General features: G+C 39.0%; 1 protein-coding gene across 7 annotated transcripts in view; it reads left to right on the top strand.

The window, feature by feature from the left end:
• The window catches only part of MYO1E (myosin IE), a 114,632-nt gene that overhangs the window by 47,988 nt on the left and 50,866 nt on the right, over positions 1–15,778 (top strand). For 6 of the 7 annotated variants that reach the window (XR_010475240.1, XM_021299403.2, XM_065075988.1 and 3 more), the window contains 2 exons: positions 12,572–12,715; positions 15,421–15,510. Coding sequence is in view for 6 of the 7 variants with exons in the window: in XM_021299403.2 (XP_021155078.2) it covers positions 12,572–12,715; positions 15,421–15,510 (234 nt within the window). In the remaining variant the exon portion in view is untranslated. Of the gene's footprint in view, positions 1–6,878; positions 7,092–12,571; positions 12,716–15,420; positions 15,511–15,778 lie in introns of those variants that run through there. The other variant, XM_065075991.1, reaches the window with a different exon arrangement.

Raw genomic sequence — 15,778 nt, 5'->3', positions numbered from 1 at the left:
ACTATCAGTTTCTTATAGCAAATGTATGAAGTTTGCAAGTGAACGTGCTTGTTCACATATCTGGTAAAAGCCTATAGTTATGAAGATAGCTAGATGTCTGAAGTGGTTTTCAGTTATCTTTCTTGCTCCAGAAATCATTTGAATGCTAGACATTAACATTAAACAATATAATGTATTTTTAAAAGCAGGGAGCAGGGAATAACTGTTTCCATGCTAAAACCTGTCTTTTGTAGACTAATAAGAGCTATCACTTTACCTGTTAAGTGAACTTACGCCCATAGTTAATAAAACAAAGATAGTACAGATGCAGGAGTCACACACAGGCATTGTTGCAGCCTGCACAATACCCATGAAGACCCAGTTTCCCAGCTCTTGAAGGTTATATTAAAAAATGTTGGGCCAGACACTTCCATTATGTAATTCAACTAATAACCATGGTGTTCCACTAGAGCAGAAGGAACTCTTTGTATTCCCAGTGTATCTCTATGCTACCACCTTTTTGGGCCATCAGCTTCCTTTGCAGAATGCAGTCAGCTACTTCGCCAGTGGAGACCAGGTATATGAATTTGTAGTACTATTTTGTTGGGTGCCTTATGAATTATTATGGAAACATGAAAGTCTATAGAACCAGGATACAAGCTTAATACAAATTAGAGTAAATAATATGAAGCGTGGGGTCTGACAGGAAGAAGATATGACTGCTTCATGAAACCTTAAATAGGCTGGGTTATTTAGAAAAATGTTCAAAGAATAGCATTCTCATATCGACTGGAAAGATACTGTAATAAAAGCCAATGGAGTAAAGCTAACATTAAATGAAAATAAGCCAGTTATTCTATACAATCAAAGTATTACCTGCTGTATTTTTAATGTAGTTTCTTCTCAAAGCTGCCCCGAGATGGGTAATCAAAACTGTTAGAAAATTAGCGCAACGGCAAATATTAAATTTGTTCATAATGTGCATGTGGGTGATAATCTGGTTATGAGACTGTCTTCTTTTGTGGACACTCAATGAGACCCGCTTGCCCTGGCATAGTCTAATTATTGGTTAAAGTAAAAATCAAACCCTGACAAAGGATGAATGAACCTGTGCATGAAATTGTCCCCAAGCCACTTTGATTAGCCATTCACTGAGCTCCCAATTCTGTATCTTTGAGTAGTTTAGACTTTTCCTGCTGTCACCATGTGCTTTGCAGTGGAAAGATCTCTTTGCCACCAGATATTTAGGTTTAGTGCTTGTGTGTATCACTGAAAACCTGGAGTGGTCTGCAAAGTGTTGTGTATTGGGCCTTTAGATCCTTGCTGTAGGATGAGGGAGGAATGAGACTGTCATACTGGTGGGGAGTGTGCTTTCTGAGGGGGCTGCTGGCAGCTCTGGAAACCCTGTGCTCCTCAGCTGCACGTCAGTTGTGCAACCATCCTCAACCGTTATGCTGGAAGCGGATAGTAAGCACTTTGCAGACCAGGCCAGAGGTGAATGTGCAGCTGAGAAAGTGAAGGGGTATCTGTTTGAGTCTCCTACACAGTGCATGAGGTTTGTTGGGTCTAATGTATACTGCTTTTCTCAAGACTTTGCTTCCTGTTGCTTTTTGAATAATAGCCGCTTTTGGGGAGTTGATGTCAACATGAAGATTTGATCCCTTGGAAAGATGTGTAACTAATATCTGAGGTGGAATGCTCAAAGGAGTTGTTTGTATTTATGTAATAATTACACAAGGAAGCAGTTATATCTAATATTAAAGTTGGATTTTTTTAAGAGTTAAATTAAAGATTTAATCAATGTATCAAATAGTCTGTCTACCACAATGTCTGAAGTAAAATCTGATTTCTTGCATGAATAACAAGACATGACAGCTAATAAAAAGGAATGTGTGGGTTGAGCCACATGCATTTTGCCACCCAGGTGTGGGCTCTGCTGTGGATGGTAACACCACTCCCTGGTGGAGCATTCCCCTGCTGCTGTGAGTCAGCGCTGCCCAGGTAAACAGGAACTGCTGTAGTCCTGAAGCTTTTACTCTGCTTACTCGGCGCTCTCTGAAATTAAAATAAACATAGAAAGCAATTTTTACATTAGTACCTCCCCCACTGTGGAACTCCTTCTGTCCCCCCGAAGAAGCTTCTCCATCCGCTGTCACCAGTGAAAGGAGTTGACAGCTCATGTGTGAACTGGGGATACTGATGTGGGGGAGCGCTCTTGCTTCTCCCTGAACCACAATAACATCTCTTCAGCTCTTCACTGCATGTCCCACCTCCCAGTGCCAGAGCTGTCCCCTGCTGCAGGACTCCTTGTTCACACAGTTCTCCCACAACAGTGACCTGTCGAGAAATCCAGACACCTGAGCTCTACACCTGAGCAAAGTCCAAGGACAGATTATGTAACTCTTTAATCCAACATGAAAGTAGACATTGTTGAAGCCGCCTCATAAGGAAAATCCTAGATAAACCACGCAGTATACCTTGAGATTCTGCAAGCAGGACTTTGGCAAATCAACAGTAATCATGGGGTACCACCCTGGTCCAACACAGCAGTAATTATCTCTTATCATCCCAGTCAAAACAACATGGTGCACACAGGAGGGCAGGTCTCTCTTCTGACATTTGGGAAGATCCCAGCAGATATCTCAAATTTGAAAGCAATGACCATTCCAGTGCCTGCATTAAATGAGCAGTTGATTGTGTGTCTTGTTTTTGGCATTTGAGCAGTTAAATGTTATAACTCTGAGCAATGCATTGCACTAATAAAGTTTTGTGGTGTCAGCACAAAGGTGCTTTCTGGTACATACTGTTGAAAAATCAGTCTGGCCACAGTTATCTGCTGTGTTGCAGCTTTTGCTGGTTTATCATGCCTATTACAATAGAGCGTGTTTTATTTCTTCACTCTGACCTGCCACAGGCATGTGACTACATGACAAGCTTCAGTTAAAAAGCAAAAACTGATTGTATTCCCTCTTGTTTGAATATCAGTTCAGAAAATGGCTATATTTGTACCTAAAAGGAAAACAAAACAGAGTACATGTAAAAAACCACAAGCAAACCAACAGTCTCAACTTAGTTTTTCAAAATTATTTTAAATTTACATGTTATTCAGGGGGATGATTTAGCTAATGTGCTTATTTTATAAATCAATCTCTCAATTTTTGTGGAATCGCTACATACTTTTACTCAACTAGATGAAGCAGTTGGCATGAAAGCACGTAGTTTGGTATTCTTGGTTAAAAACAACAGTAATAAGAAAAGGTTCACGCCACTTTCTATAATCTGCCAATCTGCTGTAGTCTTACTCACGATCCATTAGCGATTGATGAGGACAAATACACTCAGGAAAACTGTAGATGTTCAACACTTTATTGAGGAGAAAATAATATCGTTTCATAACATCTTTTGTTGTGGAGTGTGTTAGTGCATCCCATTGGAATTAAATTGCTTTGTATCTGGAGTTCTTATGAATATGTGCTAAGCATATAGAAGAAAACACAGGAGGTTTAGGGTGACAGGTAGGTGATAGTGTCTCCCTAGGCAGTGTATTGTTAAGTTAATGAAGTAGGCATGTTGGGGCATAGATGTCTTTATTTTTTTAACTAAATGTCTAAGCCAACTAAAATAATCCATTTATTGAGATTGTTTCAGTTTCTTTACTTATTCAAGATAGTTTTGCTCTTCCTAAAGTAATATAGTAATAACAAAAAACAATCTGCCATCTGTGTACGAGAGCTGGTATGCTGTGTTTAAACTGGAGTTTTAAAATGCTTTTTTTACTGGACTGATCAGGCAGTAAAAAATTGTGTTTCTGTAGGTCAGAGTTCAATACCCAGGGACTTTAAAAAAGCCATATTGAGGTAAAATTTTAGAATGCGTAAAAAGGAAATAAAAGCCATGGTGAGCGGGCAGGGCTGCGCTGCCTGACGCCCGGCCCTCCGAGTTTGGCGTGAACCGCTTTGCTATCAATTAACCGGTAACAGAAAGTTACTTTGTCTTTGAAAATTAGCGGACTACAGACTGAACGTAAATTACTAGATTTTGATTATTCTGATTTCATGAAGCTTTTAAACTGATGTAGTATTTTTAATGAAAAAATAGAACTATCTCGTGCGTTTGCTGAAACAGAATAGAAAAAAAAATAACCCAAAAGCTATAACAGTGTGGGGAAAATAGGTTATGACCCAAGTTTAACAGATCTAGTGTGCTAAAACACGTACAGGTATATCATGATCGTAATAAAAAATCAAAGCAAAAGTATTACTGGCAGTAAGTTCTTAATCAGTACAATACACTATATAAGATGCTTACTCTCATTTTATTATGTAAAATTTTCCTTTGGTAATGCAATTTCAATAAAATTATTTGCTGAAAAGTAAATATTTTATTACAAGAATAATGTTAGGGTTAACAAAGTTTTATACTAAATTCAAGGAAAGATTCAAAACTCTAATAGTTTGGCATCTCTTTTCATCATGCTTTGTGATTACTGGCAGTACTGAGCATGTTTTTCAAAGACAAGTCACGCTTTACTGGAATGTAACTAAAAATACGAGCTATAAGTATTTTATAGTGTCTTCCTGCTAATAATTAAAATATTGAACTGATTAGGTAGACATTTGTTGTTGGGAATGAGATATTTTCAGTCACTTGAAAGCGCCAATGACATAATTGGAAGTTGATTCAGTAGATACAGACAGTGGATTTGTTGTAACTGTTGTAACCAAATGGTATTTCACAGGAGCAGTTTTATTCCCTGAAATTCTACAAATACTTAAATGGTTTCTACATCTTTAATACCTGCAAAATGTATTGATTTACTCTTCAGCTGGCACCAGCGTAGCATCAAAACGCTGTGTTGGGGCAGTGCCTGTGGAGACGCTGCTCCGTGTGTCTGAGCTTCTGAGTCGGCCTGTTCTGAGATTGCTCTCTGGACACCAGATAATAAGCTCACAGTTGACTTCAGTTTCTTATTTGGTTTCAGGCTGATCAAGGAAAAATATTTTCAGTCTGATGCTGTAGGAGAGGCAGCGGTGTTTTGTCTGAATTTACTGATAGAGTTTTCAAATTACATAATTAAAGACCGTAACAATTTTTTTTTTCTGTAAACGCAATACACAGAGGAATACTCAGAATAAATTCATCATAGACAATTTTTTTCCTGTTGTTTGAAAAAAACCCAAACTAATCAAACCCCAAACAAACAAACAACAGCCAGAAAAAAAAAAATATGATGTTCTTGTTCACAAAGAGGTGGAGGAGACTTTGGGGGCATTGCAGCTGTGGAAAATCCGGTGATATTTGGCCTCTCATCTAGTTGCTCTGTTGTATTTTGGGGAAGGTGGTATACAAATAATGTCAGAGCATATCTTTTCCAGGGAGGTGTCAGAAGGGGGAACCATCACTCAGCCTTTTTTTGTAATGACAATGAAAGAGGGACGAAAAAGTTCCCATACATGCACCTGTATTGTAGAGAACAAACGCCAAAAAGAATTTTAATACTCTATAGCTAAACTGTGATAGTAAGTTTGGGTTAAAACATATGGTATTTTGTAGTATTACATGTAAGATGTATGATTGTACAAACCTCTTTGAAACTTGTTTTTAGTGGAGAAGAGTGACAGATATAAAAGCTTTATTATACATTAAGCACTGATATAGACAGGGTGAAACTTGTTTGTTGTAATTGTTGTCTTGCATTTCCTTAACTTGCACAATACGCATATAAAGATGCAAACTGTATATACAATTTACAGATCAAGAGCTAGTATGCAGAGATGCTGCTCAGTTAAATAATTGGAACGGGGTCTGTGTATGTGTGTATGTGTGTATGTTTTTATATAGATACACTCGTCAACTAAACGTTGCTATTGCAAGTTTTATCCTTAATCCACCACAGTCACCAAAAATGTTGCTACCCGTGTGAGAAGGAAGAAGTCAAACTTAGAACCGTTCTGGAGACTACTCAGTAAGTTGAGGAAGGCCGTTCACGTCTAAGAGCAAGTCAAGCACATTAAGTAGATAGCAGCATTGCATTTCCTTGAGAAGATTGTTTCTTGGAACATTAGGCCACAACTGCCCAAAAAGCTGTGGCTATGTTAATATGAATTTACAGTTCATTAACTACATTCGGCTATCGGCCCACTTTCTCTGTACGTTGTGTCAGAAACGTGTGCACGTTAGCATGATCTGCTCTTAAGCTCATTCCCATCCTTACTGTGTTCTGTCAAGTAGCTGTGCCTTTTTCAAAAATACTAGTGAAAATTAAATACCGATGCAATACCTGATCCTCACAGTGAAACACTGCAGTAACTTTTATTTTGGTCATGTTCTTACATTCTTACATAGAGCATTTATCTTACAAGAATCCTGATATCTTCCCGGACTGTTGAACATGAGCATAATGTGTGTAGCCTGTAGGCATCTCCCATTGCTGTAGCTGGTGTTGAGTTACAAACATGCACCTGCTGCCCAGGTGAGCAGGCTCTGGGTTCGGTTCTGTCCTGTCCCTCCCGCGGCCCCGGCTGCTCTGGCGTTGGCTGCGGGGGGTGACGTGGGGACCTGCCTGCGCTGGCCCTGCTGGGCAGTCAGCCCTTCTGTCACAGGGGCCTGAGCAGACTCTGCTCCGAGAGCAAACACTGAGAACTGGTGATTTTTTAAGTATTTTATTTCCCTAGCTGTGGTTTTGGGGATATTAACCTGCTAGTAGTTTCCAGTCCTTAATGCAATTTTGGTATTTTTAGTTCTCTGTATAAAATGTCCTGCTGCTAGATGCTCAGTATTTTTGCTTTGCTCTTTCCTGAAAACTTAAAGCTCTGCTTTTTGTCTCCCTTAATATTTCTGTCATGTTAAATTTAAATAATTTGCCCTCTATCTTTGTTGATCTAGCTGATTCTGCTATCTTCCTTTAATTTCTTTCTGAAATATGGTCACATCATTGCAGACAATATCTCTGTTTTTTCTAACACTAGATATACAAGAGTATTTTTGTCTACTATGTCTTCTCAGTTTTGATTATCCCAGTCAAGGACCAAAAACCACGTTAAATATTTCTGATGTATCCTCTACTGAGAAAGCAGACTTTCCAACTTTATAGAAATACATGAAAGATTCCCGTAAGTGGATTATAAAAGTTTGCAATTTTGATGGATTATGTCATTGCAAAAAATTGTGTTTCTTTTTCTTGTTAGATGGAAAACCTGATACCAATTATGCACGGGTGACACTAGTGATATGCCGCCATTGGTAGAAGCGTTGATGTCAGGTGTAGAGTAGCTGATATGTGTTTTTTTCCGTTTTGTGACATCTTCGGTTAAGATGATAGCTGTGTATCCTTTAGTATTGTATTCATAATACTTCTCTGAGTAGATAGACACATGCCTCCAAAACTACAAGGATTTTGTGCAATAATATGTTGTCATAAGTGAAAAAAGTAAAAGCTCATGCTTGTGATCATATGACACTCTTACTTCCCTCGTGGAGGCTGAGAATCCGTTCTGCACTGGGATGGAGGATTGATGTTTGCTACCGAAAAAAGCTGTCAGAGATTCAGGATGGCAATTTTTCCCCTTTTGGGAACCACAAATGATTATTTATGGCATGTAGGTTGTCATAGTTTAGACAGAGTTCTGATGGAGAGAGAGAAACAAGGTTCTTTCTCAGGGACAGAATATATACAGTGTCTTCTGATCCCTTGTTTTTAGTCCTTTATTTTTAGACGTACTATTTTTAAACAGCTTGAAATACAAAAATATTTGCTTTTTTTTTTCCAGTTTAAAGAAAACCCTGTTGTGACACAGCATGACTCAATCTTTTTATAGCCACATCAAATATGTGTTGCTTAGGATAATGTACAAATATACTAACAATAATAAAGACAAAAAGTAAGAAACCAGCAGTTGCTATTGTAACACAAGGTGAAGGGCAGCAAAAATGTTCTGTAAAAAAAAGTCTCATTAATATTTATTATTGACTCCAAATGAAACAATATTATGCTTTAACCATATCATACCAAAAGTAGTACAGAGAGTATAGACAGTATTTAGTACATAGGAAGCATTTTACATTCCCTCTCTTGGTATTAATGTAGCAATTGTCTTAGTCTGTTAATGAGTGGGTGTTAGGGAGATGTACAAAGTGAGAGTAGAATTTTTAACATTCTTTAGAGTCTGGATTGTTTCGACGCTGAAGATAACGAAGTTGTCGAGGTGGAGAGGAGGGTGCCTGTGTGCTCCTGAAGCCATTCTGCTCAGAAACAGTAGGCTCCTAGCCTGCAGGGTCAGCTTGTGACTCATAAATATTATTCTTGTCAGTGCAAAGCAGATCTGATTTTGAGCCTAAAACAGCAACCGAATGAATAATAACAGCTGACAGCAGTGCAGTACACGCCTTTAACTCCAGCCGGCCCGCCCAGCCTCCGTTCCCTGCGTGAGGCTGGGTGCTGGGCTGGGAGCATAGGAGGCTTGGTGGAGGCCTGGCAGCCGGGTTGTTCAACACCCGTGCTTCCACTTCTGTGGCGTTTAGCCGGCTGTTGTGGTTTTGTTTTTTGTACTTTTCCTAATCTGCCCAGCTCATCTTTTTTTCAGCTGCTTGGGCATTGTTGGTGCTGACACAAAGACTTCATTTGCTTATTTATTGTACAGTTAGACCACATCTTTCCCTGAGAAAAGCTAAGAGAAGCTAAGTTGCTGTTTGCTGACATGTGAACTGTGCAGACCACAAGCTCCGAGCCTCTGTGTGCCCAGATCTGACCACGCCACAGGGGACTCTGTTCCAGCTCCGCTGTGGCCAGCGCTGGCATGGGGCATCCCCACCGGCCCTTGCTCTGCTGGCTCTGAAGTTCTGGGGGAGCCCCAGGAGACCCAGCCTCTCCCTGGAGCAGGTGGACGGGACAGTGTGTTGTTTGAAGGGCAACAGAGCGCAATTAGCAGCTGACTCAATTAGTCTGAGTCCCCCCTGCAAAGGAGGTTCAAGTTAAGGTGGACACCAGGTAACTAGCTCGGGTGTAAATTGTCTCCAGATCAGAGTACTGCATTTTTATGTGTATGTTAAAATAAAGGTTAAATTCTGAAGAAATATCCAATATGAACAAATCATTAGTGTTTGCAATGTGGGTAACTGAAAAGCATTGTAATTTTTAAGCATATGTCCTTGACCTTTAGGAAATACACAACCTGGAGAAATAGAGTTGCTTTTACAACTCTTCATAATGTGGAGTTTTTTTCAGATGACTTGTGATAGGAAGATTCTCTTTTTATTTCAAAACTATATAAAACCTGGTTAACTGTTAGCTGGACATGGTTATAGTACCAGTTGAAAGTGACTGAAGTTGATAAATTCAGGTTAGACTCTGTAGTCATCACTCATGCTTGGAGGAGCAAGAACTTGGGAGTAGGTGGTATCCTGTAGAAACAGCACTTCCTGTTTGGTTGCCCAGACCAAGAAGGTGCTAGCCACTGTGTGAGGCCATCCTACTGGTGTTAGGTTCCTGGAGAAACAAGAGTGAGAGCAAAACTTAACCACAGATGCAGTGAGACACTACTGGTACTTGGGCTTATTTCTAGATTCTAGGGAGAAGTGTGACAATAATGTGGTGAGGATTTGCTGCTTCTCTGTGCATTTGCACATAAGACTGTGCTGTAAGGGAAAAAACTGTAGTCCCAAGTTACTGATGGCAACTGCCGTTTAAGCTGTGATAGAATATTAATGTGAACTACTTTGTGCTACCACTTTCAGGTGTCTTCCATGCTTTTGCTGTTTTGGATATTTAGGCTGCTGCCTTTTTATTAAATCTCTCTGCATCCTTTTCCATGTAGCTGTGTGTGACCCTGCAGCACTCAGCCTGGATGGCCATGCTGTAGTGATGTGTGTGCGGGCTGTAGGGCTGTAGTGGTGTGTCAGCTGTACTGGTGGTGCTGGGGGGGGCTGTAGCGGGGTGTGTGTGCGGACTGTAGCAGTGTGCGGGCGGGCTGTACCGGTGTGCGGGCGGGGGGCAGAGCCACTCTGGGGCAAGTGCAGGTTTCCTGGCGCTGCCCTGGCGTGCCCGCTGGCATGGCTTTGGGGAAGAACCCTTTGGCCCGGCAGCGTGTGTGTCTTAATCACCGCCAGCAGCAGCCGCTGACTGGTACAAAGCCTGCTGTTTTGCAGACTGTGTGCACATTTTCCATGGATCCCGTGGCTTTGTGAGCTTTGTCCTCTTTTCATTGAATTTACTAGGTCTAATGCTGTAGCTTCCAATGGGAAGCTTGATTGTTTTCCCACTCTCGTTTACTACCATTTTCTGTAGCTTACTCTATTATCTGATAGCAAAGCACATTCTGTTGAGCTTTGTGAAAAATGCAATTCACTGTATCTGTATTGATACTGTATCTTTTTGTCCATCCTGCCAGTTCCTTTTTCCAAGTGTAATATCACAAATAGCTGATGAGTACACTGAAGGAAATGCCTCTGTGTTGGATCTCCGTTTTCTCCAATAACCCAACCTTCAACTGATTCCTTTCAGTCACATGTTTTATAACTATTTCCAAACATTAATTGGTTCCTTCATTTTCTCAGCGTTTCCAGATCACTGCTTCCATTGTGCAAATATGAAATTGACAATGTTCACACAGACTAAGCTTGTTTGAGATTATTATTTTATTAAAACTCATGTAAGGTTGTGGATGTTCAAGAAAATTGATGAGATTATGTGTTTTCAGACATATATTCTGGTATACTATATTTAAAAGCATTCTTTTAATTAAAATTTACAGTGTCGTTTGCAGTGATGGAGCTGCATCAGTGGTAGCAATGGCTGGAGACTTCATAGAAAATACATGTAAAGTCTGCAAGTTCTGTGCTGTCTGCAGTAGTAAAATGGTCTGGGTTTAGTGCAAGTTAATTTAACTTGAGATAAAAATCCAGTTGGCCTTTGGTTTGTGTGTCAGTCACATTGAAGTGAGGCTAACCTATAGGCCCGACTCTATTTGCTAATATTAATATTGCAAATACAGTATGCATTAAATCTGTGTCTTCATTAGGTTTTGTTGGGTTTTCCCCCTAATAGGGGCAGTGAGTTCAGTGGAAAAAACATAGTCCAAGGCTAGTTAAATGAACACTTTTAGCCAACTCAGCTTAAAATAAAAGCCTTGTGCTCCCCTGACCCCATTTGTAGTTCTTACTCTTGTGCCTGGTGTTGGTGCAAGTGCTTGGCTATTTATTTGAGGAAACAATTTGGCAGATGCACTTTTGCGTTAGTAGTTGCATAGGAAGTGTGTACACAGGAAATTTGCACCTCTGTAAGTTACTGATGTCCCATTTCAAAATAGTTGAGTCTAGCCTAAGTGTTTAGAGTACCTGTGTTTTCTTACTTAATCTGTAACAAATTATGCATTATTTTGTTCTGCAAACTACTTTATAATAGTTAAGATTTCTTGTATTCTGCTGAATATGATTTGATCCCATAACATACATGAGAGCAATGTAGCTAAATCACATTGTTTGAAATTGTGGTATTAAAAAATTAGGGGAATACACGCAATTGTCATTTTGTTGGTCACATCTTCCTTAACAGTGTACTTGGTAAATTTTCACTGTAAAATGTGTTAATTCCAGCATCACTATTTTCAGTATTGTGTAAACAAAAATTGAAATATAAAAAGGCAAGAAGGTCGAACTCCATTAGCATTATCTGCCAGGACGGTTAATAGCATTGATCTAGGCTGGATTTAAATTTGTTTGTTGGTGTATCCGTAGAACCTAGCTCCTATTCAAATCAGCTGCGGGAAAAAAATAACTCTCTCTCTCTCTCTCTATATATATATATATACATAAACCAAACAAAAACCAACCAAACAAAAACCCCAACCACAACACTAAAACACCCAGATTTTGATTTCAAGTGATAGAGCTTGAAATGTCACAAGTTTTCAGTTGCATCCTGAAATAGTCTGGAAGTGTGGAGAGAGAATATCTAATTTGATGTCAGTGAAGGATGGTGACTAACATCAAAAGCGACCGATAAGATGTATAACATAATGTGCAGAACGTCATGGAATACTTACTGATCAGGCTCACAGCTGCCATTTGTGCAGGTTTCACTTAAAAGACTGTGAAGAGTGGAGAATCCACTGTACCCAATTTAAGTGGGAATTATCCTCATTACTAGTAGTTGCACTGTAGGAGTGTAATTTATGCATCCTTAACTTCCAGTAACTGCATCTCAGTTGGAATAGTTGTGTTGTTTGGTTGTGGTGTGGCATTTTGTTGGTGGTGGTTGGGTTTTTTTGTTGTTGTTGTTTGGCTGGGTTTTTTTATTTGTTTTTTTCCCTGCTAGATTTAGAAGTGTCTGCCATCTGAAATCCCTTCTGTGTGCAGACATTCAGAAAACCCCATGGAATTACCTTCTAATGTTTGAGGGCAGTGCGATTCTTAAGTAGTTCAGAGGCAAGTCAATTGACATATTTTCTGTATGCTTTTGTGTGATGCCTGGATCAAGGAATAGAATTCAATGAAAGAGAAATATTTTGGAAGTTGGAATTTGAATAGATTGGTTTGGTTATTTAATGCTAATGAGAAACATAGTAACCTTTTTGATGCTTATTGTGCTTTCTTGCAGGGCAGCAAAGGCCACTACAGATACCACTGGCAGAGCCACAATGTCAAGCACAGTGGTGTGGACGATATGGTCCTTCTTTCCAAAATCACAGAGGATTCCATAGTGGAGAACTTGAAGAAACGATACATGGATGATTATATTTTTGTATCCTTTATGGTGTTGTTTTTAGTGGGGCCCTGTGGACTTGCTGAGCCAGTGAGAAATTAATTATATGTGTGTATTCTCTCTAAGAAGATTTCTCAAAAATGCTGAGCATTTTATGTGACAGTTCACCCGAGATTACACAAAATGCTTTGTAAACTGAGCTAATTATGAGGGTTGAAATTAAGATCTGAAAAATTATTTTAAAGTATTCTTTTTGATATATGGAATTGTTTTTCTCATTGTTGAAGATAGGCCTCTAGCTCCATATATTTATATATCCATGTGACCCCTGAAGCTACTGCAGTAATGTTATTTCTAAGAGCAAGAATTAATAGGTTTAGGGTGTATACATGTGTCTTGAGATCATGTTGTCTTCCATACCTCCCAAATTCTAATGCTTTTCAAAATAGTATTTCTTCTGTGACATAACCCCATTTACAAGTTATTCTGGAATTGTTAATACTGTGAATCACGGGCTGGTGGAAACAGGTGGACATCTGTAAATCTACAGTGTTCACACTTGACATTTTTATTCTATGATTAATGAAAAAATGAAACATTTAATTACCTGAACATATAACCTAAGAAGAAAATCAGATTTCAGCACCAAAGTTTTGCTGGTATTTTTCATATTGTTTCATATAAAAGGAATTATTTGAGATAAGAAGGCTACTATTTCATTTTTAGCTTTCACAATGTAGCATGTGCTGCAATAATGAATTTGGTAACACTAGTTAATATGATTGTGCACTAGAAAGTGATACTGTTTCTTCTTCTGCTGTAGCCAGGTTTTCATACTTCCTAGTTGTTTCTGGAGAACAGTTTCCTTGACGAGTTTAACTTTTTTTAGCAGAAAGGGAAGGAAATATAACATCTGGCTATTTCCATATATTCAGATGGTTAAGAGCTAAGTAGCAGCTCAATTTAGCAAGGACTGATAGACAAAAATTAATGTTGCAGTTGTACTAACATTGCCGTTCCAAACTGCAGAGGTTTTTAATGTGCATGTGCACAAGGGTTTGGACCCTCTGTTCAATAAAGGACCACGCCATTATTAAATTTGCCTTATAGAAACATGGTAAAGTTGCACAATATTTGCCAAACTGTAGTACTGGGGCAAACTGTAGTGCTTTTCTGTTAGTAACACGAATGCTTTTGTCCCTGTGGAATGTTGCATCTTCAATGCAGTATATTCACAAAGTCTTCAGTGCTCTGTGCTGAAGAAATGGCTTTATGCTTTTTTTTTCTTATAAAAATAACTGAGATTAACATTGAGATGGTCTTTCTACTGAAGCAGGAATGAGTCTGTTTTCCAAGGGTACTTGTGGTCGCATTGAGGGATCAGAGTCTTCTTTTAAAGCATTATAATTCCTTTGTGTAGGGAGAAAAGACTCCTTTTGCAGTTCTGCGAAGGCTTTTCATTCTAAAATGGAGATCATCTCTTGAATCTTTCAGTTGTTTGTATGTCCACCCATGAATGAACATTTCTCTGTGCTACATTGCAGAGAGATTACCAAATCATCCCAGAAAATGCTGCTATTGTTTACCAACAGAAAACTGTCACTTCGGATGTTTATACTGACACAATGAATGCTTGATTTATTATATTTGAGACCCAGATGTTGTCACTCTTGTTTGCATTAAATTAAAAAATGTATGAAGAAAGCATTGCAAATTAACAATACAGAAATTATATTCTCTGGGTTATACTTCTTTAATATGTTACCATGTTGTGCTGTAGCACCAAAATAAGAGATTCTTATGGTGGATAATCCAGCAGGATAAATTTGTTAGTTTTCCTGCTTTTGCATGGAAAGTTTGGATAGTAAGCTTGCCTGTGAACAATTCCAGATTGTTTAATGAAAGCTGCAGGGAAGTGTTTTGCACTCATTGGCGTGGGCACACTGCTGACTCCCAGCTCAAAGAACCTGTCAGTTCTTCATCAGTCGCTTCATGTATGTACACCGCAATTCTAATTCCACAGGTTTCTAAAGTATTTTGTAATTGAGGGTACATGTGCAGCTGAATGCAGAACAGTGAAATACGAACATTCAAAATGTTGCAAAAAAGCTTTCTGTGACTAATAAAGGCTTGAAACTGAGTGTCTTCCAGGGCAGCCGGCAGGATAAGACTTCTAGGGACTGTTAATAGTTACACTCATAAAATAACACCACACACTGAATTACCTAATCCCTTAGTCCCCCACTGCCCCACGCAGCTGAGTGACTGTCCAGTTGAGCTCAGCTGTGGCTGTTTCCATCCACTGTGTGTGCTCAGTGCTCTGACTATGAGATCAGAATTCATCACTGTACTGTGTGCTGCAAAGGTCAAAACAATCTTTTCTAGTACTGACAATACAACATCCTCAGTTACAAAGGACCAAACCAGTTTAAATATGCCGTTTCCTTTCTGTATTTTGATTCAAGGTGTGTTGTGTTTGGGCCTCTGATACATATTTCTATACTTAGCTTCTCCTAAAATAAATATTTTGAGAATATGAAAGTATCCCATTTTATGATATGTTTATATTCTGGCAAGCCTGCTAATTTCATTTTTATTAACAATTGTTGTAAGCTGTGGAGTTTTTACTTTTTCATTTGAAGCTGTGCTGGGTTATGTAACAGATGGAAAACTTATTTGGCAGTCACTTGTGGTAAGATAATAGTTTGTGAAACTGTAGTTACCTTAACTTCTTTTGAATACAGACATATATTGGCTCTGTTTTAATCTCTGTGAATCCTTTCAAGCAAATGCCATATTTTGGGGAAAAGGAAATTGAAATGTACCAAGGAGCAGTAAGTAAAGCAGTCTAAAATGTACTGCTGTATTCGGGGACGTGTAAATATTTTTCTACGTGGTTAAACTCTTGGAAGCGTTTGTTACTGGGTTTTGGTAGCATTGCAGTAGCCTGGGAGGATTTGGCTGATAGCCATTACCATATAGTGGGTCTTCGAACTGAATTTTCTGGATCACAGGATTAGTATTATTTCAAGAAAATACTCGTATTGATTAATTCTAATCCATATCAGGTTTCTGTCTTTGACACACCCCTCCTCCTGCAGA

This window comes from Columba livia, chromosome 11 (assembly GCF_036013475.1).
Source record: "Columba livia isolate bColLiv1 breed racing homer chromosome 11, bColLiv1.pat.W.v2, whole genome shotgun sequence".
NCBI lineage: Eukaryota > Metazoa > Chordata > Aves > Columbiformes > Columbidae > Columba > Columba livia.
This window is presented reverse-complemented; position numbering and strand designations above follow the sequence as displayed.